The sequence below is a fragment of the Salmo salar genome, chromosome 08 (assembly GCF_965601325.2).
Source record: "Salmo salar chromosome 08, fSalSal1, whole genome shotgun sequence".
In the NCBI taxonomy this organism is placed as follows: domain Eukaryota; kingdom Metazoa; phylum Chordata; class Actinopteri; order Salmoniformes; family Salmonidae; genus Salmo; species Salmo salar.
In genome coordinates this window covers 29,725,504-29,750,748 of record NC_138298.1, presented here as the reverse complement: position 1 = coordinate 29,750,748, position 25,245 = coordinate 29,725,504, and the positions used below count along the sequence as shown (strand labels likewise).

General features: G+C 46.1%; 2 protein-coding genes across 5 annotated transcripts; both read left to right on the top strand.

The window, feature by feature from the left end:
• Positions 1-1,440: 1,440 nt before the first annotated feature.
• Positions 1,441-14,597, top strand: LOC123744176 (equilibrative nucleobase transporter 1). 2 transcript variants are annotated; one of them, XM_082978549.1, is made up of 13 exons: positions 1,441-2,060; positions 2,602-3,046; positions 3,556-3,685; positions 9,741-9,787; positions 9,939-10,015; positions 10,131-10,223; positions 10,808-10,947; positions 11,096-11,280; positions 11,537-11,680; positions 11,904-12,011; positions 12,892-13,078; positions 13,371-13,494; positions 13,836-14,597. In XM_082978549.1, the coding sequence occupies exons 2-13, from the start codon at positions 2,815-2,817 to the stop codon at positions 13,995-13,997; spliced, it is 1,629 nt and encodes a 542-aa protein (XP_082834675.1). In that variant the 5' UTR covers positions 1,441-2,060; positions 2,602-2,814; the 3' UTR covers positions 13,998-14,597. The 2 variants fall into 2 exon arrangements, with proteins under 2 accessions (XP_082834675.1, XP_082834676.1); XM_082978550.1 differs by having other exon boundaries at positions 1,441-3,046.
• A 285-nt stretch (positions 14,598-14,882) lies between these two features.
• On the top strand, positions 14,883-25,192 carry LOC106610534 (equilibrative nucleobase transporter 1). 3 transcript variants are annotated; one of them, XM_082978547.1, is made up of 13 exons: positions 18,027-18,233; positions 18,836-19,950; positions 20,505-20,634; positions 20,873-20,919; positions 21,600-21,676; positions 22,253-22,345; positions 22,639-22,778; positions 23,163-23,314; positions 23,433-23,576; positions 23,674-23,781; positions 24,036-24,222; positions 24,495-24,618; positions 24,876-25,192. In XM_082978547.1, exons 2-13 carry the CDS (start codon positions 19,758-19,760, stop codon positions 25,014-25,016), a joined length of 1,536 nt encoding a protein of 511 aa, XP_082834673.1. In that variant the 5' UTR covers positions 18,027-18,233; positions 18,836-19,757; the 3' UTR covers positions 25,017-25,192. The 3 variants fall into 3 exon arrangements, 2 of the variants coding, with proteins under 2 accessions (XP_082834673.1, XP_082834674.1); XM_082978548.1 differs by having other exon boundaries at positions 20,362-20,634; XR_014393084.1 differs by lacking the exons at positions 20,505-20,634; positions 20,873-20,919; positions 21,600-21,676; ... (6 more) ...; positions 24,495-24,618; positions 24,876-25,192 and adding exons at positions 14,883-15,373; positions 15,465-15,568; positions 15,820-15,925 and having other exon boundaries at positions 16,372-18,233; positions 18,836-19,004.
• Positions 25,193-25,245: the final 53 nt, after the last annotated feature.

The following is a 25,245-nucleotide window of genomic DNA, read 5'->3' as shown; positions in this document are numbered from 1 at the left end:
AACAAACAGATGCTATAGACCAGACCTAGAGGTAAACAAACAGATGCTATGGACCAGACCTAGAGGGTAAACAAACAGATGCTATGGACCAGAGCTAGATGTAAACAAACAGATGCTATGGACCAGAGCTAGATGTAAACAAACAGATGCTATGGACCAGACCTAGAGGTAAACAAACAGATGCTATGGACCAGAGCTAGATGTAAACAAACAGATGCTATGGACCAGACCTAGATGTAAACAAACAGATGCTATGGACCAGAGCTAGATGTAAACAAACAGATGCTATGGACCAGACCTAGATGTAAACAAACAGATGCTATGGACCAGACCTAGAGGTAAACAAACAGATGCTATGGACCAGAGCTAGATGTAAACAAACAGATGCTATGGACCAGACCTAGATGTAAACAAACAGATGCTATGGACCAGAGCTAGATGTAAACAAACAGATGCTATGGACCAGACCTAGAGGTAAACAAACAGATGCTATGGACCAGACCTAGATGTAAACAAACAGATGCTATGGACCAGACCTAGATGTAAACAAACAGATGCTATGGACCAGAGCTAGAGGTAGACAAACAGATGCTATGGACCAGACCTAGATGTAAACAAACAGATGCTATGGACCAGACCTAGAGGTAAACAAACAGATGCTATGGACCAGACCTAGATGTAAACAAACAGATGCTATGGACCAGACCTAGAGGTAAACAAACAGATGCTATGGACCAGAGCTAGAGGTAAACAAACAGATGCTATGGACCAGAGCTAGATGTAAACAAACAGATGCTATGGACCAGACCTAGAGGTAAACAAACAGATGCTATGGACCAGAGCTAGAGGTAAACAAACAGATGCTATGGACCAGAGCTAGATGTAAACAAACAGATGCTATGGACCAGACCTAGATGTAAACAAACAGATGCTATGGACCAGACCTAGATGTAAACAAACAGATGCTATGGACCAGAGCTAGATGTAAACAAACAGATGCTATGGACCAGACCTAGATGTAAACAAACAGATGCTATGGACCAGAACTAGATGTAAACAAACAGATGCTATGGTGTGAACAAAAAGAACTAAAACTAACGTAAACCTTTGTAACGTTAATCTGTTAGCTGTTAGTTCTGACAGCGGCTAGTAGACGAGACGACCTCTGACCTTGTCACAGCTCACAGCACTCCTCTGGTCTGGTTGGACTGTTGTGAAGGCAGACAGAGGACCTGTATGTGTGTCTGAGAACAGGATCTTTGGGGATATGGACCGTACAGCCACAGACAGACACACCACTGGGAGGAGCCAAAGCAGTCCAATGAACTAATGAGAGCCTAAGTAGAGGATGATTGACACACTAAAGCCCCCGCCCCCCTCTTTCCAGCCACTGCCAGTAATGTGTCTGATAAAGCGTCAGGCTTTTCCTGTGTCAGCCTGCACAACCTCAGTCAGTGACTCTGCATAAAACTGCCTTCTGGGACACCAGCCAACATGGAACATGTTGAGGCATTCTCTCCAGCCGACAACATGGACTTTGGAAACCTGGCTTCAATCGGTGCAATTTAAACCAGTGATCCAGTTAGAACCAGTGAGCCAGTTGGAACCAGTGAGCCAGTTAGAACCAGTGAGCCAGTTGGAACCAGTGAGCCAGTTAGAACCAGTGAGCCAGTTAGAACCAGTGAACCAGTGAGCCAGTTAGAACCAGTGATCCAGTTAGAACCAGTGATCCAGTTAGAACCAGTGAACCAGTTAAAACAAGTGATCCAGTTAGAACCAGTGAGCCAGTTAGAACCAGTGAGCCAGTTAGAACCAGTGAACCAGTTAGAACCAGTGAGCCAGTTAGAACCAGTGAGCCAGTTAGAACCAGTGAACCAGTTAAAACAAGTGATCCAGTTAGAACCAGTGAGCCAGTTTGATAAGTCTGAGCAAGTCAGATGAGTTGAACCAGTGAGCAGACAGAGAGAACTATGTGGTACTATAGAGACCAGAGAACTACGACGAACACTGTGTTCTGAGAGAGAAGACGACAGAGGCTTCCACTGTTGGCCCTTCTACAGGTAGAGAGTGTGTGTGTGTGTGTGTGTGTGTGTGTGTGCATAGTATGCATCTTGTGAGTACGTTTTCTCTTGTGCCCAGTGTATCTGGGTTAACAGTGTATTTGCTGTTACATAACAATACTATGTAACAGAGTTTCAGGAGCAGTGCCCTCTGTGTGTGTGTACTGTGTGTACTGTGTGTACTGTGTGTGAGAACCTAGTGCTATAGTGCCAGATGTAATGAAAGAAAGGTTAAGGTTAATACTGGCTTTTTAATCCTGCTGAGTTCCTAATGGAACCCTATTCCCTATTTACTGTAGTGCACTACCAGGGCCAGGGCTGGTCAAAGGTAGTGCACTATATAGGGAATAGTGTGCCGTTTGGGACACAGTTGTAGTAAACATGACGGACTCACCTGTGTTCTCTAACAGGCTGTCAGTAGTTCTATTCAAGTTCTACTAGTTTGTGTTCATGGTCTACTAATTCTAGTCAATGCAGATCAACACAGTGAAGTGTGAAGTAAACTAGCTACAGGGGGGTTCACTGCCCTCATTTCTTTTAGTACTTCATGTTTTGGCGCTAGTCCCGCCTCATCTCGTCTTACTTTCCAAAAATACCCCTGGGGCTGAACGGGGGCACCGATGGTGTGGTCAGAAATTGAGGGACCCACCACTACTGCCGAGCTTCACCACCACCCCTCTGACCAGCAACACAAAGTTCCATAGGAGGAACCCGAAAGTGAAGCAGGAAGTAAGCGGAAGTGGCAGCAGAGAGCATGCTGGGATGTGGGGGCGGGGCCAAGCTGCGCCACAGTTTGACGGTGGCCTCGGGATTCGTTGAAAACCTGTGTTTCTCGGGGATAGCGTACGGCTGGGCGTCGCTGGTGTTCATCCTTAAGAACGACGGCTACTTCAGTGACCTCTGTGACATCACTGCCAACGCCACTGACCCCGGTGACATTATCACGTTGACAGGGGAGCATCCCCGTGATAACATCATACAGTCAGGTGAGTCGTGAGCTTTCTCTCTCACACACACACACACACAACCTCTTTCTCACACACACACACACAAAAGCGACTGAAGCTCACAAAAGCTCTCTCCCCCATCCCTCCTCTCTCTCTGAGACACCAGTAGACAGGATGAGCAGTTCTCTCTGGTCTCTCCATCCATCTTTCCTTCTCGCCTTCTCGCCCTCTCGCCCATCCCAGCCCTCCATCTCTCTCTCTCTCTGTCTCAAAATGTAGTAGACAGGAGACAGGATGAACAGTTCTCTCTCCCCCATCCCTCCATCTCTCTCTCTCTCTCTCCCCATCCCTCCATCTCTCTCTCTCTCTCTGACTGTAGTGGACAGGTTGAACAGTTCTCCCTTGTCTTCATCATCCCTAATCTCTCTCCCATCCCTCCATCTCTCTCTCTCTCTCTCTCTCTCTCTCTCCCATCACTCCATCTCCCTCTCTCTCTCTCTCTCTCTCTCTCTCTCTCTCTCTCCCATCCCTCCATCTCTCTCTCTCAGACTGTAGTGGACAGGATGAACAGTTCTCCCTGGTCTTCACCGTCGCCTCCTTCTCCATGAACTTCCTGCGTTTCCCTCTGGGTTTCCTGTTCGACCGCTTCGGCACCATGGCGACCAGGCTCCTGGCCACGTGAGAATGTTTTATTATTGTTTAAAAAAAAATATTGATACCCATCATTTATTTTTGTGGGTCAACTAACTGGTGAGTGTCGTTTTTGCAACAATGGCTTTGTCTGAAATAGCACCCTATTCTCTATAGTGTACTACTGTTGACCAGAGCCCTACGGTATGAGACCTGGTCTAAAGTAGTGCACTGGGACAGGGTGTGAAAGGAATTTCCAGGTGAACCTAAAGGAGAGCAGTCGTTGATAAAAATCAATTAAAAATATATCCGGTTTATTACAAGAATTCAGGGAGAACACCTCCAGAACAGAAGCAGAGAACATTTCTAATGTTAATCACACATCACCGAAGATTCTGGAAACACCAGTCTGAGAGGCTTGTAGGAATTCTCATCATCAGCTGCTACAGAATCAGAGTGTCACAGAGACACATTGTGTCTGGCGTCAAACTTGAACCACATTCAACACCAGCAGACATTTACATTTACATTTACATTTTAGTCATTTAGCAGACGCTCTTATCCAGAGCGACTTACAAATTGGTGCATTCAGCTATAATATCCAGTGGAACAACCACTTTACAATAGTGCATCTAAATCTTTTAAGGGGGGGGTTAGAAGGATTACTTTATCCTATCCCAGGTATTCCTTGAAGATGTGGGGTTTCAGGTGTCTACGGAAGGTGGTGATTGACTCCGCTGTCCTGGCGTCGTGAGGGAGCTTGTTCCACCATTGGGGTGCCAGAGCAGCGAACAGTTTTGACTGGGCTGAGCGGGAACTGTGCTTCCTCAGAGGTAGGGAGGCGAGCAGGCCAGAGGTGGATGAACGGAGTGCCCTTGTTTGGGTGTAGGGCCTGATCAGAGCCTGAAGGTACGGAGGTGCCGTTCCCCTCACAGCTCCGTAGGCAAGCACCATGGTCTTGTAGCGGATGCGAGCTTCGACTGGAAGCCAGTGGAGAGAGCGGAGGAGCGGGGTGACGTGAGAGAACTTGGGAAGGTTGAACACCAGACGGGCTGCGGCGTTCTGGATGAGTTGTAGGGGTTTAATGGCACAGGCAGGGAGCCCAGCCAACAGCGAGTTGCAATAATCCAGACGGGAGATGACAAGTGCCTGGATTAGGACCTGCGCCGCTTCCTGTGTGAGGCAGGGTCGTACTCTGCGAATGTTGTAGAGCATGAACCTACAGGATCGGGTCACCGCCTTGATGTTGGTGGAGAACGACAGGGTGTTGTCCAGGGTCACGCCAAGGCTCTTAGCACTCTGGGAGGAGGACACAAGGGAGTTGTCAACCGTGATGGCGAGATCATGGAACGGGCAGTCCTTCCCCGGGAGGAAGAGCAGCTCCGTCTTGCCGAGGTTCAGCTTGAGGTGGTGATCCGTCATCCACACTGATATGTCTGCCAGACATGCAGAGATGCGATTCGCCACCTGGTTGTCAGAAGGGGGAAAGGAGAAGATTAATTGTGTGTCATCTGCATAGCAATGATATGAGAGACCATGTGAGGATATGACAGAGCCAAGTGACTTGGTGTATAGCGAGAATAGGAGTGGGCCAAGAACAGAGCCCTGGGGGACACCAGTGGTGAGAGCACGTGGTGCGGAGACAGATTCTCGCCACGCCACCTGGTAGGAGCGACCTGTCAGGTAGGACGCAATCCAAGCGTGCGCGGTGCCGGAGATGCCCAGCTCGGAGAGGGTGGAGAGGAGGATCTGATGGTTCACGGTATCAAAGGCAGCAGATAGGTCTAGAAGGATGAGAGCAGAGGAGAGAGAGTTAGCTTTAGCAGTGCGGAGAGCCTCCGTGACACAGAGAAGAGCAGTCTCAGTTGAATGCCCAGTCTTGAAACCTGACTGATTAGGATCAAGAAGGTCATTCTGAGAGAGATAGCAAGAGAGCTGGCCAAGGACGGCGCGTTCAAGAGTTTTGGAGAGAAAGGAAAGAAGGGATACTGGTCTGTAGTTGTTGACATCGGAGGGATCGAGTGTAGGTTTTTTCAGAAGGGGTGCAACTCTCTTGAAGACGGAAGGGACGTAGCCAGCGGTCAAGGATGCGTTGATGAGCGAGGTGAGGTAGGGGAGAAGGTCTCCGGAAATGGTCTGGAGAAGAGAGGAGGGGATAGGGTCAAGTGGGCAGGTTGTTGGGCGGCCGGCCGTCACAAGACGCGAGATTTCATCTGGAGAGAGAGGGGAGAAAGAGGTCAAAGCACAGGGTAGGGCAGTGTGAGCAGGACCAGCAGTGTCGTTTGACTTAGCGAACGAGGATCGGATGTCGTCAACCTTCTTTTCAAAATGGTTGACGAAGTCATCCGCAGAGAGGGAGGGGGGGGGGGGGGGGGGAGGAGGATTCAGGAGGGAGGAGAAGGTAGCAAAGAGCTTCCTAGGGTTAGAGGCAGATGCTTGGAGTTTAGAGTGGTAGAAAGTGGCTTTAGCAGCAGAGACAGAAGAGGAAAATGTAGAGAGGAGGGAGTGAAAGGATGCCAGGTCCGCAGGGAGGCGAGTTTTCCTCCATTTCCGCTCGGCTGCCCGGAGCCCTATACTGGCAGTTTAACAGATCAAAGGTTGGAACGTCCCCACTGGGAACAGACGTCAGTTCAACGTCTAGTTTTGATTTATATTTGGTTGAGTTGTCAACTGACGTGAATCCAACGCTAAATCAATAACAAGAAAAATCATTGGATTAAGTAAAACGTTTGGGGGGGAAGAATATGAAATACCCTTACGTTGATGACTTTGCAAATACAATTCATTTTCCACGTTGATTCAACGTCAATTACATAGATTTTTTTGGCTTGAAATGATGTGGAAACAATATTGATTCAACCAGTTTTTGTCCAGTGGGTCAGTACCTAGTTCCAACTGATAATTATACAGTCGTGGCCAAAAGTTTTGAGAATGACACAAATATACATTTTCACAAAGTCTGCTGCCTCAGTTTGTATGATGGCAATTTGCATATACTCCAGAATGTTATAAAGAGTGATCAGAGGAATTGCAATTAATTGCAAAGTCCCTCTTTGCCATGCAAATGAACTGAATCCCCCAAAAACATTTCCACTGCATTTCAGCCCTGCCACAAAAGGACCAGCTGACATCATGTCAGTGATTCTCTCGTTAACACAGGTGTGAGTGTTGATGACGACAAGGCTGGAGATCACTCTGTCATGCTGATTGAGTTCGAATAACAGACTGGAAGCTTCAAAAGGAGGCTGGTGCTTGGAATCATTGTTCTTCCTCTGTCAATCATGGTTAACTGCAAGGAAACACGTGCCGTCATCATTGCTTTGCACAAAAAGGGCTTCACAGGCAAAGATATTGCTGCCAGTAAGATTGCACCTAAATCAACCATTTATCAGATCATCAAGAACTTCAAGGAGAGCGGTTCAATTGTTGTGAAGAAGGCTTCAGGGCGCCCAAGAAAGTCCAGCAAGCGCCAGGACCGTCTCCTAAAGTTGATTCAGCTGCGGGATCGGGGCACCACCAGTACAGAGCTTGCTCGGTAATGGCAGCAGGCAGGTGTGAGTGCATCTGCATGCACAGTGAGGCAAAGACTTTTGGAGGATGGCCTGGTGTCAAGAAGGGCAGCAAAGAAGCCACTTCTCTCCAGGAAAAACATCAGGGACAGACTAATATTCTGCAAAAGGTACAGGGATTGGACTGCTGAGGACTGGGGAAAAGTCATTTTCTCTGATGAATCCCCTTTCCGATTGTTTGGGGCATCCGGAAAAAAGCTTGTCTGGAGAAGACAAGGTGAGCGCTACCATCAGTCCTGTGTCATGTCAACAGTAAAGCATCCTGAGACCATTCATGTGTGGGGTTGCTTCTCAGCCAAGGGAGTGGGCTCACTCACAATTTTTCCTAAGAACACAGCCATGAATAAATGGTACCAACACATCCTCCGAGAGCAACTTCTCCCAACCATCCAGGAACAGTTTGGTGACGAACAATGCCTTTTCCAGCATGATGGAGCACCTTGCCATAAGGCAAAACTGATAACTAAGTGGCTCGGGGAACAAAACATCGATATTTTGGGTCCACTCCCCAGACCTTAATCCCATTCAGAACTTGTGGTCAATCCTCAAGAGGCGGGTGAACAAACAAAAACCCACAAATTCTGACAAACTCCAAGCATTGATTATGCAAGAATGGGCTGCCATCAGTCAGGATGTGTCTCAGAAGTTAATTGACAGCATGCCAGGGCGGATTGCAGAGGTCTTGAAAAAGAAGGGTCAACACTGCAAATATTGACTCTTTGCATCAACTTCATGTAATTGTCAATAAAAGCCTTTGACACTTATGAAATGCTTGTAATTATACTTCAGTATTCCATAGTAACATCTGACAAAAATATCATATCAACAGTAAATTAAATACAATAAAATAATTACTCCAATAATTTCCCATTACAGGGTGTCATTTCAGATGCAGACAGTGTGTTTATAGATTTTTCAGCTGACAATGATGACAACGGTGATGGTATTTTCCACATTTTGTTACGTTACAGCCTTTCTCAAAAAATTGATTACATTGTTTTTCCCCCTCATCAATCTACACACAATCCCCATAATGACAAAGCAAAAACAGGTTTTTAGACATTTTTGCTAATTTATTCAAAATAAAAAACTGATATCAGAACTTTTACTCAGTACTTTGGTGAAGCACCTTTGGCAGCGATTACAGCATTGAGTCTTCTTGGGTATGTCGCTACAAGCTTTGCACACCTGTATTTGGGGAGTTTCTCCCATTCTTCTCTGCAGATCCTCTCAAGCCCTGTCAGCTTGGATGTGGAGCGTTGCTGCATAGCTTTTTTCAGGTCTCTTCAGACATTTTCGATCAGATTAATGTCTGGGCCACTTCACAAGATTTAGACTTGTCCCAAAGCCACTCCTGCGTTGTCTTGGCTGTGTGCTTAGGGTCATTGTCCTGTTGCAAGGTGAACCTTCGCTCCAGTCTGAGGTCATGAGCACTCTGGAGCAGGTTTTCATCAAGGATCTCTCTGTACTTTCCTCCGTTCAGGTTTCCCTCGATCCTGACTAGTCTCCCAGTCCCTGCCGCTGAAAAACATCCCCACGGCATGATGCTGCCACCACCATGCTTCACTGTAGGGATGGTGCCAGGTTTCGTCCAGACATGACGCTTGGCATTCAGGCCAACATTTTGATTCTCATGGTCTGAGAGTCTTTAGGTGCCTTTTCGCAAACTCCAAGCGGGCTGTCATGTGCCTTTTACTGAGGAGTGGTTTCCGTCTGGCCACTCTACCGTAAAGGCCTGATTGGTGGAGTGCTGCAGAGATGGTTGTCCTACTGGAAGATTCTCCCATCTCCACAGAGGAACTATAGAGCTCTGTCAGAGTGACCATTGGGTTCTTGGTTACCTCCCTGACCAAGGCCCTTCTCCCCCGATTACTCAGTTTGGCCAGGCGTCCAACTCTTGGAAGAGTCTTGGTGGTTCCAAACTTCTTCTATTTAAGAATGAAGGAGGCCAATGTGTTCTTGGGGACTTTAATGCTGCAGAATTGTTTTGTACCCTTCCACAGATCTGTGCCTTGACACAATCCTGTCTCGGAGCTCTACGGACAATTCCTTCGACATCATGGCTTGGTTTTTGCTCTGACATGCGCTGTCAACTGTGGGACCTTATATTGACAGGTGTGTGCCTTTCCAAATCATGTCCAGTCAATTGAATTTACCACAGGTGGACTGTAATCAAGTTGTAGAAACATCTTAAGGATGATCAATGGAAACAGGATGCACCTGATCTCAATTACGAGTCTCGTAGAAAAGGGTCTGAATACTTATGTAAAAAGGGTATTTAAAAAAAAAAAATCCTAAAACCTGTTTTCACTTAATCATTATGGGGTATTGTGTGTAGATTTCTGAGGATTAAAAAAACTATATATTTTTAGAATAAGGCTGTGTGGATAAAGTCAAGGGGTCTGAATACTATCCGAAAGCACTGTATCTCTAAATCAATGTTATCATGACACCAAACCATCACAAAACTACCTATGCTCATACCCTCCCTCGCCCCTACCACCCTCCCTCCCTGCCTGCGTCTTCTTTTCTAGATGTCTATACACCACGGGGACCTTGTTGATAACTGTCTCCAGTCCAGGTATTTTTATAACATATTGAAATGTCGGTTAGCGTGTCTAGACCTTTGGTCATTAATTGACGTTTTGTATTTTTATAGAGGAATTTGTGCTTTGTCCTCACACCCCCCCCCCCCCCCCCCCCCACCCCCCACCTCTCCCTCACACACACAGAGCAGTCAGCGTTGCTGTTTCCTGCCATCTCGTGCCTGATCACATCTGGAATGTTGTTCTACACAACCAACGCTCAGGTTGGTCTCTTTCAAAGCCACAGTCTGTCATTTCTATGTTGTGACATGCATTTGGTCAACCAATGGTCAACTAGTGGTCAACTAGTGGTCATCTCTGTACCTCTGTCTTCTTCAGGTGGGGAACCTGTTCGACAGCCACCGTTCCACGGTCATATCAGTCTATGCCGGGGCCTTCGACTCCTCCGCCGCTGTCTTCCTCATCGTCAAGGTAACACAGCATCTTCCTTATGACTATCATTATGACTATTCCTCAGTGTGGGACAGGTTTACTGAGGGTTTATACTGTTGAAAACCTCCTGACTTCCTGAAAATTCCTCAATGTGGGACAGGTTTACTGAGGGTTTGAACTGTTGAAAACCTGACTTCCTGAATATTCCTCAGTGTGGGACAGGTTTACTGAGGGTTTATACTGTTGAAAACCTCCTGACTTCCTGAATATTCCTTGATGTGGGACAGATTTAATGAGGGTTTGAACTGTTTAAAACCTTCTGACTTCCTGAATATTCCTCAATGTGGGACAGATTTCCTGAGTGTTTGAACTGTTGCACAGTCAGCACCAGCTGTTTTCAGAAGGGACTACAACTCAAATGTAGCATCTCTAGATGAAACATGAATCTAAACGGTCATTAATGATTTGCTTCTCCTTAATCTGTCCTTTGATTGACTGCTTTATGATTGAAGTAATCACTGATAATCACTGATAATCAAAAGCGGGAAAGTAAAGATTCATACATGCTGTATATAACCTCTCCCTCTTTCTTTCTCTCTCTCTCTCTCTCTCTCTCGCTGAAGTTTTTGTATGAAAGAGGGGTCTCTTTCCACTCCTCCTTCCTCGTTCTCTCCGTCTGCAGCGTCATCCACGTCTTCCGGACGTTCTTCCTCATGCCCAAGACCCACATCCCCTACCCACTCCCCGACAGATACGCTTACGGGTCAGAAGAACTATGACTCCCACGATGCATCACCACACCATACAACTAGACTAACAGTCACCATGGTGACCGACCACTGTGGAAGCCAAACAGGACTGTCATCGCCATGATTTTAAAGCGGTGACTCTGACTCAGCTCTTTGTGACAGGGTGAGCTGCGGTGGTCGGCGTTGGAAGAGAGGGGGAGAGAGAGGAGAAAAGGAGGGAGGAGGAGAGAGAAAAGGAGATGTGAATGCAAAATATCAGAAGAATGCAGTGTTACAGAAGGCCGAGAGTGCCCCGCTGCAGTTGCAGGACAAAGCAGTACCTTCCAGACCCGATCAGCCTGAGAGAGGTAAGAAACCTGGTCATCCCAGTCAATTCAATTAAATATAAAGGGCTTAATTGGCATGAAATAGTCCTACATATTGTAAAAGTTAAAAAAGCACTGAGCAAGTGAGCATTGTCATTCACTCACAGACACCTCATACATCCACACAAGCATCATAGACTATTGCCCCAATCAACACCCAATCTCTGTCCTCCTCCCTTCCTGTCTCTCCCTCTCTCTGTCCTTCACCCCATTCCTTCTCTCTCTCTCTCTCTCTCAGTGGCCAGTTTTAGGAGTTGTGTCCTGTCCTGGTTCTTCCTGTGGCACCTGGTCTGGGTGGCTGTCATGCAGTTCTGTCACTTCCTGTTCATCGCCACGGTGAACCCCATGCTCAACCGGCTGGCCAACAGAGACCAGACCCTGGGTAAAAACTACCAAAAAAACACAAATACAACTATTTTTCTGCCTGTGTAGACTACTTCTCTAATTTAGAGAAGGTTATCAATGCTGTCTTTTCTCTCTATCTCTCTCTCTTCCTCCGTCTGTCTCTTGTTCTCTATCTCTACACCCACCTTGTCTCTCTCTCTTTCTCCCCCCCTTCTCTCTCTTTCTCCCCCTCTCTCTCTCTCTCTCTCTCTCTCTTTCAGTGAGTCAGTACACCAATGCCTTTGCCTTCACCCAGCTGTGTGGGGTCCTCTGTGGTCCCTGGAACGGCCTCATCATGGACAGACACAAGGGGAAGCCTCTGGCTCCAGGTGGGTGACATCATAGACGTTAAGGGCAGGTGACGGTGTGGGCATTAGAATCAGAATCACCTTTATTAACCAAGTACATTTACACATATTCACAATGTTACCTGGTGATATGGTGCTGCTAGTGATAGACAACATTTAGAGACAGAATACAGACAACGAAGTTTAAACAAAGTTTACATACATTATATACATTATATTATAAACTGGGTGGTTCGAGCCCTGAATGCTGATTGGCTGACAGCCGTGGTATATCGGACCGTATTCTATGGGTATGACAAAACATGTATTTTTACTACTCTAATAACGTTGGTAACCAGTTTATAACAGCAATAAGGCACCTCAGGTTTGTGGTATATGGCCAATATACCACAGCTAAGGGCTGTATCCAGGCACTCCGCGTTGCCACGTGTATAAGAACAGCCCTTAGCCGTGGTATATTGGACATATATCTCAAACCCCCTCGGGCATTATTGCTTAATTAGGTATCGTTAGGTGGCCATTTTGTGAAGTAGTCTGGCCTGACTGCTGGCTGTGGATCTGCAGTTGCACATTGTGCTAACTGTTGTTTGGTTGATTAATTTATTGATTTAGATGGTGAATAAGTCCTGGAAAAGCGTACAGCTGTAGTTAAAGGTGAACTTTATTTAAACACAGTAGACCCAAGCAACAAGCAGTTGAAAAATGAAAGTCGTAAGTATCTCAATCAACCTTTCATCCTCACCTACCTCTTTCTGTCTTTCCCCTCCCTCACCTCCCTCCCCCCACCCTCCCTCTCCTACCTCCCTCCCTACCTCTCACCTCCCTCATTCTCTCTCACTCTCTCTTCCACCTCTCTTTGACACACTCTCGCTTCTCTCTCCCCCTCTTTCTCTCCCGAAAGGAGAGACGAAGCAAGAAGCCGACCTGCGCTCCTCCTCTCTCTCCCTCTTCCTCACCTCCCTCCAGTGCCTCCTCTTCTACGTCTGCTTCTCCTCTCCTCTCCTTCCTCTCCAGTACCTCACCTTCATCCTGCAGGTCCTCAACAGTGCCTTCATCTATGGTGGACACCAAGCCTTCCTCACCATCGCGTACGTTCATACTGTGTGTGTTTTGTCTCCTATCCTAAAGCCCCCCCCCCCCCCATTTAACCCTACCTCTACCACCATTACTACTATTGTTTTTACCATCGAGGACCACTTTGGAAATAAGCATTTTAATTAATACTTTCAAGTGATATCCTCTGGGTCCACATTGTGCAGTATGTCTGTTACCCAAAATAAATTCAATTCACTAAAAGAAAACTCCACTAGTCATCCATTTGTTTAATCCGTCTGTCTTCTTCTTCTTCTTCTTCTTCTCTTCCTCTCCTCTTCCCACCAGGTTTCCCGGCTGCCATTTTGGTAAGTTGTCTGGTCTGATAACATCTCTGTCAGCTGTGGTTCTGCTGCTCCAGTTCCCTGTTCTACACCTCATCAGAGAGTTCCTGCATGGAGACCCTGTCTATGTGAGTCAGCCAGTCAACTTCTTTATCCTACAGAAAACAGTAAGGGCCTCATACCTGTGTAATGCACTTATATACCTTTGAGTGTTTACCAAGGCTCTCATCGGGTACCGGCTGTTGTTCTACGTATTTGGTGTATTCCAGAACTAGCACAACTGTTTCAACTAGTGAGGGGCTTGGTGATGACTAGATTGATGGAATCAGATGTGCTAGAACTGTAATACATTAAGTAAGTAGAATGGCTGGCGTACTGGAGAGGATGTTTGGGAAACAGATAGACCACAGGCTCTGCATAAGGGGGGCTCAATCTTTGTGTTCTTCTTCCCACCTCTCCTCTCCTCCAGGTGAACGTGGGTCTGACCCTCCTCACCCTCCTCACCTTCATCCACCCCCTCCACGTCCACCTCCACTGCCACTCTCTAGCCAATCAGAGGAGGGCTAGGGCCAAACAGGAAGTGACAAACTCAGGGTCAAAGGTCACGTGGAACAGGCTGGTGGGGATGTGACGACAAACCAACAACAGCAGTGGTGTGTCTCAATAGTCTAAAGTCGCTTCCTCTCCTTGTCTCCTTTCCTTTGATAACATTGATCTGATAAAATTGGACAGGTGGAAAACAGGGACTGTGTCCCAAATAGTGCCCTATCCTCTACATAAGGCACTACTTTTGATGGGACCTGGTTAAAAGTAGTGCACTATATTAGGGAATAGGGTGCATTGGGGCACAGACAGGTGCCACTTGTCCGATGTAGGTGAAGGAGAGGAGACGAGGAGAGAAAGCATCTTTAGACAGTTGGAATGCATCCAGGACAATTGACACTGCATCATGGACAATGCCACTGACTGTTCAAGGCAGGGCAAAGAAGGACAGTGCCAAAGTGAAGACCTACTGTAATGTGTGTGTTAACCTGTCTGACTGTAATAAAGAATACAACTAAACTGTGAAACAACAAAGTCCAAAGTATAGTTTAATTGATAAGTTTGAATGGTCAAAATATCAATCACAATGGGTTATATATGTGGCTCCCAAGTGGCGCAGCGGTCTAAGGCACTGCATCTCAGTGCTAGAGGCGTCACTACAGACCCTGGTTTGATCCAGGGCTGTATCACAACCGGCCGTGATCGGGAGTCCCATAGGGCGATGCACAATTGACCCAGCGTCCTCTGGGTTAGGGGAGGGTTTGCCCGGGGTAGGCCGTCATTGTAAATAAGAATTTGTTCTTAACTGACTTGCCTAGTTAAATAAATACAATTAAAAAAAATTAAAATAAAATATATATATTTTTTAATTGTATTTAACTTATTTATTTATAGGCCAGCCTGTAGAGCAGTTCTCAGCATGCGCCCCCAAATGGTATGCAACTCTCTCATGTACTTACGGTAAATTGAATGAGACGTCATCACGTCATGTTGCATTGTTATTATTGTAGACACAGGAACAGGGATTTGTAAACCGCTATGATCTGGGGTTTAAACTACCCAACCAAGTGTCCACTTACAGGCCACAGTGTTTAAACATATTAAAAATCAACATCGTAATTTTTCCCTTTAAAGATTGCCATTATCAATATCTAGCTAGCTAGGCTATTCTAGCTAGAATGTCGGAGACCGTAATGTTTCAGACGCAGTTGTCGTCCATCATGGAAGCTCTATCCACCGCCGCCATGGCGGAGATAACCAAACTAGTGGACGAGTACTCCGCGTTTTTACGAGGGGAACTGTCACGGAAAAAACACGATAACGAAATCCTGATGAAAAAGCTGAAAGTAGTTGAAAACCGGCACCGGAAAAGGACATCTACGATTGAACACGTCGGGGACGGAGTTGGCACTGTGCTGCGCGAGAGACTTTGGAACGGGGGTTCCCTACCGCACCACACGCCCCGTACGTGTTTATATATTTCATTTTAAATGCTTGGTGCTTTTAAATCGACAGTCGAAAATGAAGTAATGTGGCCCCTTTTCTTTCCATGCAGAAACCAACAGAGAACAAAAGCCCGACCGAGTCTTTACGCAGCAGGGATGCAGCAGCGGGTGGAGTAATGGACCCGCGGCGCGGGTAGGACTAATGACGGACGAGGTAGTGTAACCGCTACACATTACACTTTTTTGTTTTATCAGCAGTAAAATAGTTAATCGTTGGCATGGCATTGATATTATTTTCAGCTGAATTATATGGTATAATAATAAGGACTGATAAAACATTGTCTGTAATAGGCTAGAATAGGATAAGTATAGGATAAAAGTATTAATGCATTTCACATTAATACTTTGCATTAATACAATGCATTGATCACACTATCACCGTATGTCCCGTCTGTCCGTTCACAGACCACTGTAACAGACAGGACGGCTGAACCAGTTACCATCAAACAAGAGAGACTGGAGGAGGACGGCCCAGGGGAATGTGGTGCTCCAAATGAACTGAGGATGAACGGTGAGAGAGACAAACCACGTTTTTATACAAGGAATGGAAAGTCATACATTTTTTTATCACGACAGCTGTGATAGAAACAGGAAGTTTCGGTACAATTTTCTAAATGCCAACAGATCATTTGTTCATTCGACACGGTGGGACCTTTTTGTCTGTAAAATGAATTATGCGAGAAATGGAGATTGAAACGCCTCTATGCGCAAATATTGATATTATAAACGTCATTATCGAGGTAAACTTTGGAGTCATGTGATATGGTATGGAAACCTGGCTACTGAGAGAGAAGGAAAGAACTTAAATGAAGGGAGGGAGGCTAAGTTCAAATATCCAGCCAGCAAAATGCAATATTACATGATGGTGGTGGTGGTGATGGTGGTGATAGTGATGATGATGATGATGACATTGCCTTCTGTTCTCTATTCTGTGTTGTCCCCTCTCCTGCATGTAAGCTCCTGAGCATTCCACCACTTCACTGGTCGCCCGGCAACCGCATCCCACTGATCAGAGCCGTTTTGAGGAGGACTGGGGGTTCCAGAGTACCACACCAGGGGGTAGAGATGAACTCACTGACTCTATGGAACACAACTTAGAAGTGGAACATAGAACTATGGAACACCTAGAACTGGAATATAGAACTATAGAACACTTAGAACTGGAACATAGAACTCTGGAACATGACCTCAGTAGCAGCTCTCACTGCCTGGACCAGGACCAGCCTGTAGTAGTGGAGGAAATCCGCCTCAAGAGGGAGCCAGAGAGCCCATGTCCAGACCTCAACCCACTACCGGGAGGAGAACCAGGCCTGGAGGTCGACCAGGGGGATCTGGGCCAAACGTACCCCGAGTATGCAGCACTGAACCTGGGGTACGGTGGCTACACAGACACCTCTGGTCTATTTTTCACCTACTCGTCAGAAAACCAACTACAAGAACACACTTCCTCCTCGACAACGACCACAGACGATTACGCATCGTTCCCGGGGAAACACTCCGTCACCGTCATGCCTGGTCACCATGGAGACCAAAGAGGAAATGGTGGGACTGTCAGAACTCGAGCTCCCCTCAGCAAAGAGAAGGAGGGGAGGTTCGTCTGCAAACATTGTGGGAAGGGTTTCCCCTACATCAGCTGCCTTAAGCGGCATGCCCTCAACCACACGAGAGAGAGGACGCATCACTGCTCCGTGTGTGGGCGGAGCTTCATCAGACCCAGTCACCTGAGGAGGCATGAACTGCTGCACACGGGGGTCCGACCCTTCGCCTGCGCACTATGTGGACGCCACTTCTCCCATGGCGCACACCTCCGAGCTCACATGAAGACACACACGTGATGGAAGTGCCCTGTGTGTGTGTGTGTGTGTGTGTGTGTGTGTGTGTGTGTGTGTGTGTGTGTGTGTGTGTGTGTGTGTGTGTGTGTGTGTGTGACGTAATTGATGTGTGTGTGTGACGTAATTGACTTCTTGTTTTACATATGATCTAAAGTTTTATGTGGAAAGACTTGGACCATTTTTAAAAAGGGTGATTCCACATAAATTCAAGAGTTCAATACATACAGTAGACATCTGTTCTGTGGATTGGCCTTTATTGTCCCCTGCTGTGTTGCTAGGCAGTTTCTGAGTAAAATGCTGATGGTTGAGATGGCTGCTTTCATTGGTCAAGTTACTTTTTCATTCCAGAAGATGTATTTTATTATTGCTGTCAAATCATATTCCAAGTTTGTATTTCCATTTTACAATTAATTACATTATCATCAGAAATCCCACACAGCTGTCAGTAGCTAGGCCTACTTTTAGAGTATATATTTAAGTAATAAGGCCTGAGGGGGTGTGGTATATGGCCAAGGCTAAGGGCTGTTCTTATGCACAACACAACATGGAGTGTCTGGACACAGCCCTTAGCCGTGGTATATTGGTCATATACCACAAACCCCCGAGGTGCCTTATTGCTATTATAAACTGGTTACAAGTGTAATTAGAACAGGAAAAATACATGTTTTGTCATAACCCTGGTATATATCTGATATGCCATGACTTTCAGCCAATTAGCACTCAGGGCTCTACCACCCAGTTTATAATTAGATATAAGCAACTGGAGACAACTCACCACTCAGATATATTTTGGTCCATGACCATGGTTCCAACATGGCCATTTAGCCTAGTCCCCAATGCCTGGCCAACGTTTGCGTCGCGTGCGGGTGGAAAGACAGACAGCGAATGGACAGGCACATCGCGGCGCCTGCGCGTAGTCTCTGTTTAGCGTTCCACCACAAATCAACAAGAGGATCGACATTAAACTAAGTGGGATCATTAAACAAGGTGAGTGGCTGGTATATAGGCTAATATCTGAATGTATAGGCTACAGCCTATGTATGGCATAGTTTTCATAGCGTACGATTTATGATTATTGCTGCATGGTTGGACTGTGGCCAGTGTAAATATTGTCATAAAAGTTGCTCTACCATAGCCATAGACGTTTTTATTGTTTTATGACAGCACGGTGTCGTACACTGGCCAACGTCCCGCTATAACCGAACTATTTTACTGTCTATTTTGAGGCGTTTTGGCACCATACTACAGATTGCGCGCAAAGAAAACACAGTAATGCAATGACCGCATGGCAGAGTAGTCTGTAGCTAATCTGATGTGGATTACCGTTATAGGGCGAGTGTACTGTATCTGTTGTAGTCTTCCGCACTGCAATTTAGGCAACAGCTCAGTACGCATTCTCATACCATTAGCGGATTTATTACGCATTAGACCGTAGCCATAGTCCCTAGGCTGTATTATTCCGATTTCCGACCTTGTATTATAATGATTTATCCTTAAAGTGTTTGATGGGCACTATGTATTATTATTAGTTGTTACTGCATTATTACACCTGACACGTGTTGTGATGCCTCTTCACTTGTATATTTTAGGGGGAAGATGAACAATAGCCTCTCTCTCAAAGCAAATGACAGGATCATTTATGAAATGGCAACAAAGGAATGAACAAAAGTCATGAGTTACACACTGAAGAAAAGAGAGGGAAATAAACACAAAGTAGAACGAAAGGAAGGGCTGAAAGGAGAGGAAGTGAGAAAGAAAGAGGAAGAGAAACATCTGCAGACAGAGGGGCTATTTGAGCAATCATTCATCAGTTTCCACTGCAGGTTGAGAAACGTCCACACTCCTCCTGGGTTTAACCACTAGGCCTACTATTATGACAACTCATGTTGGTGTGCTATGAACTCAAATTCTACTGCTATTATTTCTACTATGGCCACCACTACCACTTCAAGTCTTAGGTGTTTGAAACCTGTCATAAAACGTGTTATCTCTAACAGCCATTGATTGAAAAGAAGGGGAGTTAACCAGTATATTTTCTGATAAGTGCAGTTTGAATTGGAATGCCACACCTTATCTCTCCCACCCAGCACTTCTTTCTAGTGATACAGATACTTTTCAGCCAGTCGCTCTCAAACACTCAAAGCAAGTATCAAGAGGGATATTAAGGAAAGAGGGAGAGAGCGAGGGAGAGAAAGAGCGAGGCAGAGAGAGAGCGAGGGAGAGAAAGAGCGAGGCAGAGAAAGAGTGAGGGAGGGCGTATAGAAAAGTCAGAGGTTAGAAAAGGGGTCTATTTGAATACAGTCACCCATTAACCTCACATTAATAAGACAACAAGAACAGTCCTTTGAGTGACAGTTAAACAGGCAGCCAGCCAGAGTCAGAGCAGGGAGTCAGTCAGCCAGGTAGGTAGCTATCAGTCGGTCAGCCAGCAAGCCAGTCAGAGCAAGTACTCAGTCAGCCAGGCAGGTAGCTAGTCAGCCAGTCAGGCAGTCAGTCCGTTAATCAGCGAGGATGCTGGGATGCGAGGGGGGAGGGGTGGGGTTGCGCTACAGGCTGACCCTGGCCACAGGACTGGTGGAGTGTCTGTGTTTCGCCGGCGTGGTCTTCGGCTGGGCATCGCTGGTCTTCGTCCTGAAGACAGACGGATACTTCACTGACCTCTGTGTCAATCTGACTACTGGACCCAACAGTACAGTGGAAACAGGTGAGTAGTTCAATGCTATTCAGTTCAATATGACATAGAATAGAATAGTATAGATTGGAATAGAATATGAAGCACATCTGAGGAGTTCATACTAGAAAACTGAAGGACCTGGATCTCTACTTCTATCTTTCTCCCCCTCTCTATCTCTCTCTGTATTCCTCTCTTTCTGTATTCATCTCTCTCTCTGCTCCATCCCCCCTCCCCACGCTCTCTCTCCCCCACGCTATCTCTCCTCATCCATCCATCCATCTCTCTCTGACTGTAGTGGACAGGATGAACAGTTCTCCCTGGTCTTCATCATCCCTAATCTCTCTCCCATCCCTCCATCTCTCTCTCTCTCTCTCTCTCTCTCTCTCTCTCTCTCTCTCTCTCTCTCTCTCTCTCTCCCATCCCTCCATCTCTCTCTCTCAGACTGTAGTGGACAGGATGAACAGTTCTCCCTGGTCTTCATCATCCCTAATCTCTCTCCCATCCCTCCCTCTCTCTCTCTCTCTCTCTCTCTCTCCCAATCCCTCCATCTCTCTCTCTCGCTCTCCCATCCCTCCATCTCTCAGACTGTAGTGGACAGGATGAACAGTTCTCCCTGGTCTTCACCGTCACCTCCTTTATGAACAACTTCCTCACGCTTCCCAACGGATTCATCTTCGACCGCTTCGGCACCATGGCAACGAGGCTTCTGGGAATGTGAGTCTTTTTTCAACTACAGAAATCCAGGCTTCATTGCTAAGGGAAGGTGAGGGTCCATTCCTGGTTTACTCAGTCATTGTTTTTGTAGAATGTGTATGCATATTTTAATCTAAGTTCTACAGGTTTATTGAGGTTGTCTTCTGACCCACTGAGAAATGTGTCACCGACTAAAGTTTAACAGACCGTAACCCACTGTGTGGCACCTCTTTATCTATCTGCTCTGTGTTTCCCTCAGATGTCTCTACACCACTGGTACACTGATGGTTGCCTTCTCCAGTTCAGGTATACATAGACTCTACAGTAGAACGGCTGTTATTCAATCAGAACAGCTCTTGATATTTGTGTATTTGATAAATGAACAAAGACAATCAATCAAATGTATTTATAAAGCCCTATTTACATCAGCAGATGTCACAAAGGGCTTGTAAGGAAACCCAGCCTAAAACCCCGAACAGCAAGCAATGCAGATGTAGAAGCACGGTGGCTAGGAAAAACTCCCTAGAAAGGCAGGAACCTAGGAAGAAACCTAGAGAGGAACCAGGCTCTGAGGGGTGGCCAGTCCTCTTCTGGCTGTTCCCGGTGGAAATTAGAAGAGTACATGGCCATTAAGGCCAGATCGTTCTTCAAGATGTTCGAACGTTCATAGATGACCAGCAGGATCAAATAATAATCACAGTGGTTGAAGAGGGTGCAACAGGTCAGCACCTCAGGAGTAAATGTCAGTTGGCTTTTCATAGCCGAGCATTCAGAGGTCGAGAGAGAGGGTTGAAACAGCAGGTCCAGGATAAGGTAGCACGTTAGGCAGACCAGCAGAAACTGGAGCAGCAGTACGACCAGGTGGACTGGGGACGGGGACCCTGCAAAAGCATTAGGAAGAGCACATTCCTAGTGTAGGATGTTGGATGAGTAGAGATTGAACTTGGCCTATGCTGTCTCTGTGTCTCTGTCCCTCTCTCTAATAGCTCTGTCCATGCTGCTGTTCCCAGCCCTGTCCTTCATCGCAGTGGGAGGTATATTGTTCCTCATCACAAACATACAGGTACAGCAGCATGCCATGACTCCTCAGTTTCAACACAGTTCCAGACAGTACAAACAGTATTCATTACATCTGTGTAACAGGTGTGTCACACACTATTTTGTCTGACACATAAAACTGATATTTATTCAGTAAATACTGTATTTCTACTGTATACTATATGGATACTGTATTTATACTGTGTACTATATGGATACTGTATTTCTACTGTATACTATATGGATACTGTATTTATACTGTATACTGTATTTATACTGTATACTAAATGGATACTGTATATCTATTGTGTACTATATGGATACTGTATTTCTACTGTGTACTATATGGATACTATATTTCTACTGTATACTAAATGGATACTGTATTTCTACTGTGTACTATATGGATACAGTATACTAAATGGATACTGTATTTCTACTGTATACTAAATGGATACTGTATTTATACTGTGTACTATATGGATATTGTATTTATAATGTGTACTATATGGATACTGTATTTCTACTGTGTACTATATGGATGGATGTATTCTTCTTGGACGAATGTCCACACTTGTTGAACTGTTGTTCGCTACTATAGGTTGGGAACTTGTTTGGCTCCCATCGTTCCACCATCATCACTCTCTATAATGGAGCCTTCGACTCTTCCTCCGCTGTCTTCCTCATCATCAAGGTATCACAGAACTCACACATACTGTAGCCTACAGGACAGAGGCCTCTGAGAGAAAAATGTTCTGCTTGTCAGGTTACTAGATAACTGCCTTAAAAAGGCCAAGTGTATAAAACAGATGAATTTGATTATATATTGTAGATATATCCCATATAATGATTATATTTGTATATATTGTAGATATCCCATATATTGATTATTATTTGTATTATATGTAGTCATGGTCGTCTAATAGCTATCCATTGGTGGCTCTGCTTATCCATCTCTCCCTCCGTGCGTCTTTCCCTCCGTCTCAGGTGATGCATGAAGGAGGGGTCTCCCTCCGCTCCTCCTTCCTCATTCTCTCCGTCTGCAGTGTCATCCACCTCCTCAGGACGTTCTTCCTCATGCCCAACACCCACATTCCCTACCCACTCCCCGAGGGCTTCACCTATGGGTGAGAACTACATCCAACTCCCACCCACACCACCTACCCACTCCCTGAGGGCTTCACCTACGGGTCAGAACTACAACTCCCACACATACGACAGTATTAATCTGACCAGGCCCTATGATACATCATTCCATAGTATGTATGGGGGTTGTAGTTGTCACCTGAGAGAACTACAACTCGCCTGGGGGTTTTCCAGACCATGGAGTGTTTCCTTGGCAGATTACTTGGGCAGGAAAAAGTCCTGTACATGTTCATAGATAAATGCAAAACGAAATTAAATCATTAATAATTATTTTTGTTTGGCATTTAACAAATGGTATTGATTTGTTAGGTTTGTCTCAATGACAAAACATATTTGATGATACCCTGATGCCTCCTTTTCAACAGCGTAAGCCCTGGAAAGTCCAACAGCTACAACGTCGAGGAGTCTGAGAAGACGCGAGAGACGGGGAGGACACCGGAGGGGGAGGGGCCAGCTGAGACCGACGACATGCCCCTACAGCCTGATGATGGGCAGCAGTCGGAAGACTCCGGGAAAGGTGTCGTTTGGCCAACTACAATCTTTAATCTGGCTGGGGAATGGAAGGTGCATTTTGTTGACTCAAATGTTTTTCCTCTCTCTCGCTCGCTCGCTCTCACACATACACACACTCTCAGTGGCCAGTTTCAGGAGCTGTGTGCAGTCGGGGTTCTTCCTGTGGCATCTGGTGTGGCTGTCTGTCATGCAGCTGAGACACTACCTCTTCATCGGAACACTGAACCCCATGCTCAACCGGCTGGCCGACAACGACTCAGCCCTGGGTAAACCACACGCATGCACACACACCAAAGCATAGGATCACTGAATGAATCTAAATACTCTCTCTCCCCTTCTCTCTTTCTCCACCCTCTCTCTCAGTGAGTCAGTACACCAATGCCTTTGCCTTCACCCAGCTGTGTGGGGTCCTCTGTGCTCCCTGGAACGGCCTCATCATGGACAGACACAAGGGGAAGCCACTGGCTCCAGGTGGGTGACATGGCTCTAGCTTAGTAACAACAGGATGGTGTTCAATAGAGCACAAAGTAGCAAAATGTTAAGCAATTAAAGACAAAAATGGGTATCCTTATTTGTTAAGGTAGTAGGCCTACCTTCTGTTTCAGTCTAGAATATATATGTTTTAATCCTATTTCATGCCTAATGAGCATGGCCATGGTTCTGGTGTGTGTGTGTCCATCATCATCATCCTCACCCAACCTTTCTCTCACCTCCTCCCTCTATAGGAGAAACAGATAAGGAGGCAGACCTGCGCTCCTCCTCTCTCTCCCTCTTCCTCACCTCCCTCCAGTGCCTCCTCTTCTCCATCTGCGCCTCCTCTCCTCTCCTCCCTCTCCAGTACCTCACCTTCATCCTGCAGGTCCTCAACCGCTCCTTCCTCTACGGAGGAAACGCAGCCTTCGTCAGCATCGCGTGAGTGAAAGAGGGATAAAGAGACAGATAGTGGGGGCAGAGTGGCAGATTAATAGTGAGATCTGACAGGAAGGAAATAAAAAGGTCGATTATAGAAGGAACAAGGGACTCAAAAATAAATAGACAATAGACTTGATATTTTAAAATGAGAAAATACAGTTCAAAGACTAAAGTTTACAATAAAGGAAGGTGACTGAGTGCTACTCATTCATACTTCCCTCAGTTGATGCCTGGCTCTCCTTTCTTTTCTCCTCCCTGCCCTCTCTCACCAGTTTTCCTGGGGTCCACTTTGGGAAGCTGTATGGTTTGGTGATGTCTCTGTCTGCCGTGGTGTCACTGCTGCAGTACCCCTGTTTCGCCCTGGTCAAAGGAGCCCTAGGTGGAGACCCCTTCTATGTGAGTGGGTCATACGAACATACGCTCACTAGATGACTAACCTCCCCAGGCTCAGTTTCTATCGCGAGAGAGCCGGCAGGGTGGACGAGATTAGTAGATGTACTGTACTTGCCAAAAAGTAAATATTGAAATGTCTTTGTTGAACCTCACAGCTCATAACATAATAACCGTGTAACTTGCAGTTGGCCTACTTTGCAGACATGTAAGGTTAAGGCTGCTCTCTCAAAAGGGCTGGCTTTGTCTTCTTTCCTCCTCAGGTGAACATCGCTCTGACTCTCCTCACTCTGCTGGCCTTCATCCATCCAATCAACATCTTCTACCACTGCAGGAAACTGACCAATCAGAGGGAGGATATGGCCGGCGGTGCTGCCATCACATTGGCTGAGGCCAAAATGTAGGGGACATTACATGAGGGTCCTGAGCCAAGGGAAACAGGAATTGTCTTATTTCTAATTGTTTAAAGGGAATATGTAAAATAATAATAAAAGCTTTTTTATACTTATGTTTTACAGTAATCCCATATATTCCATCAGTATGTTTTGTTGGATAGTTGTCAATAAAAATGATTATCCATTATTGTGTCCTGATTTAAGCGTAATAGGTCATGGCAGAGTACGTCACGCCGGA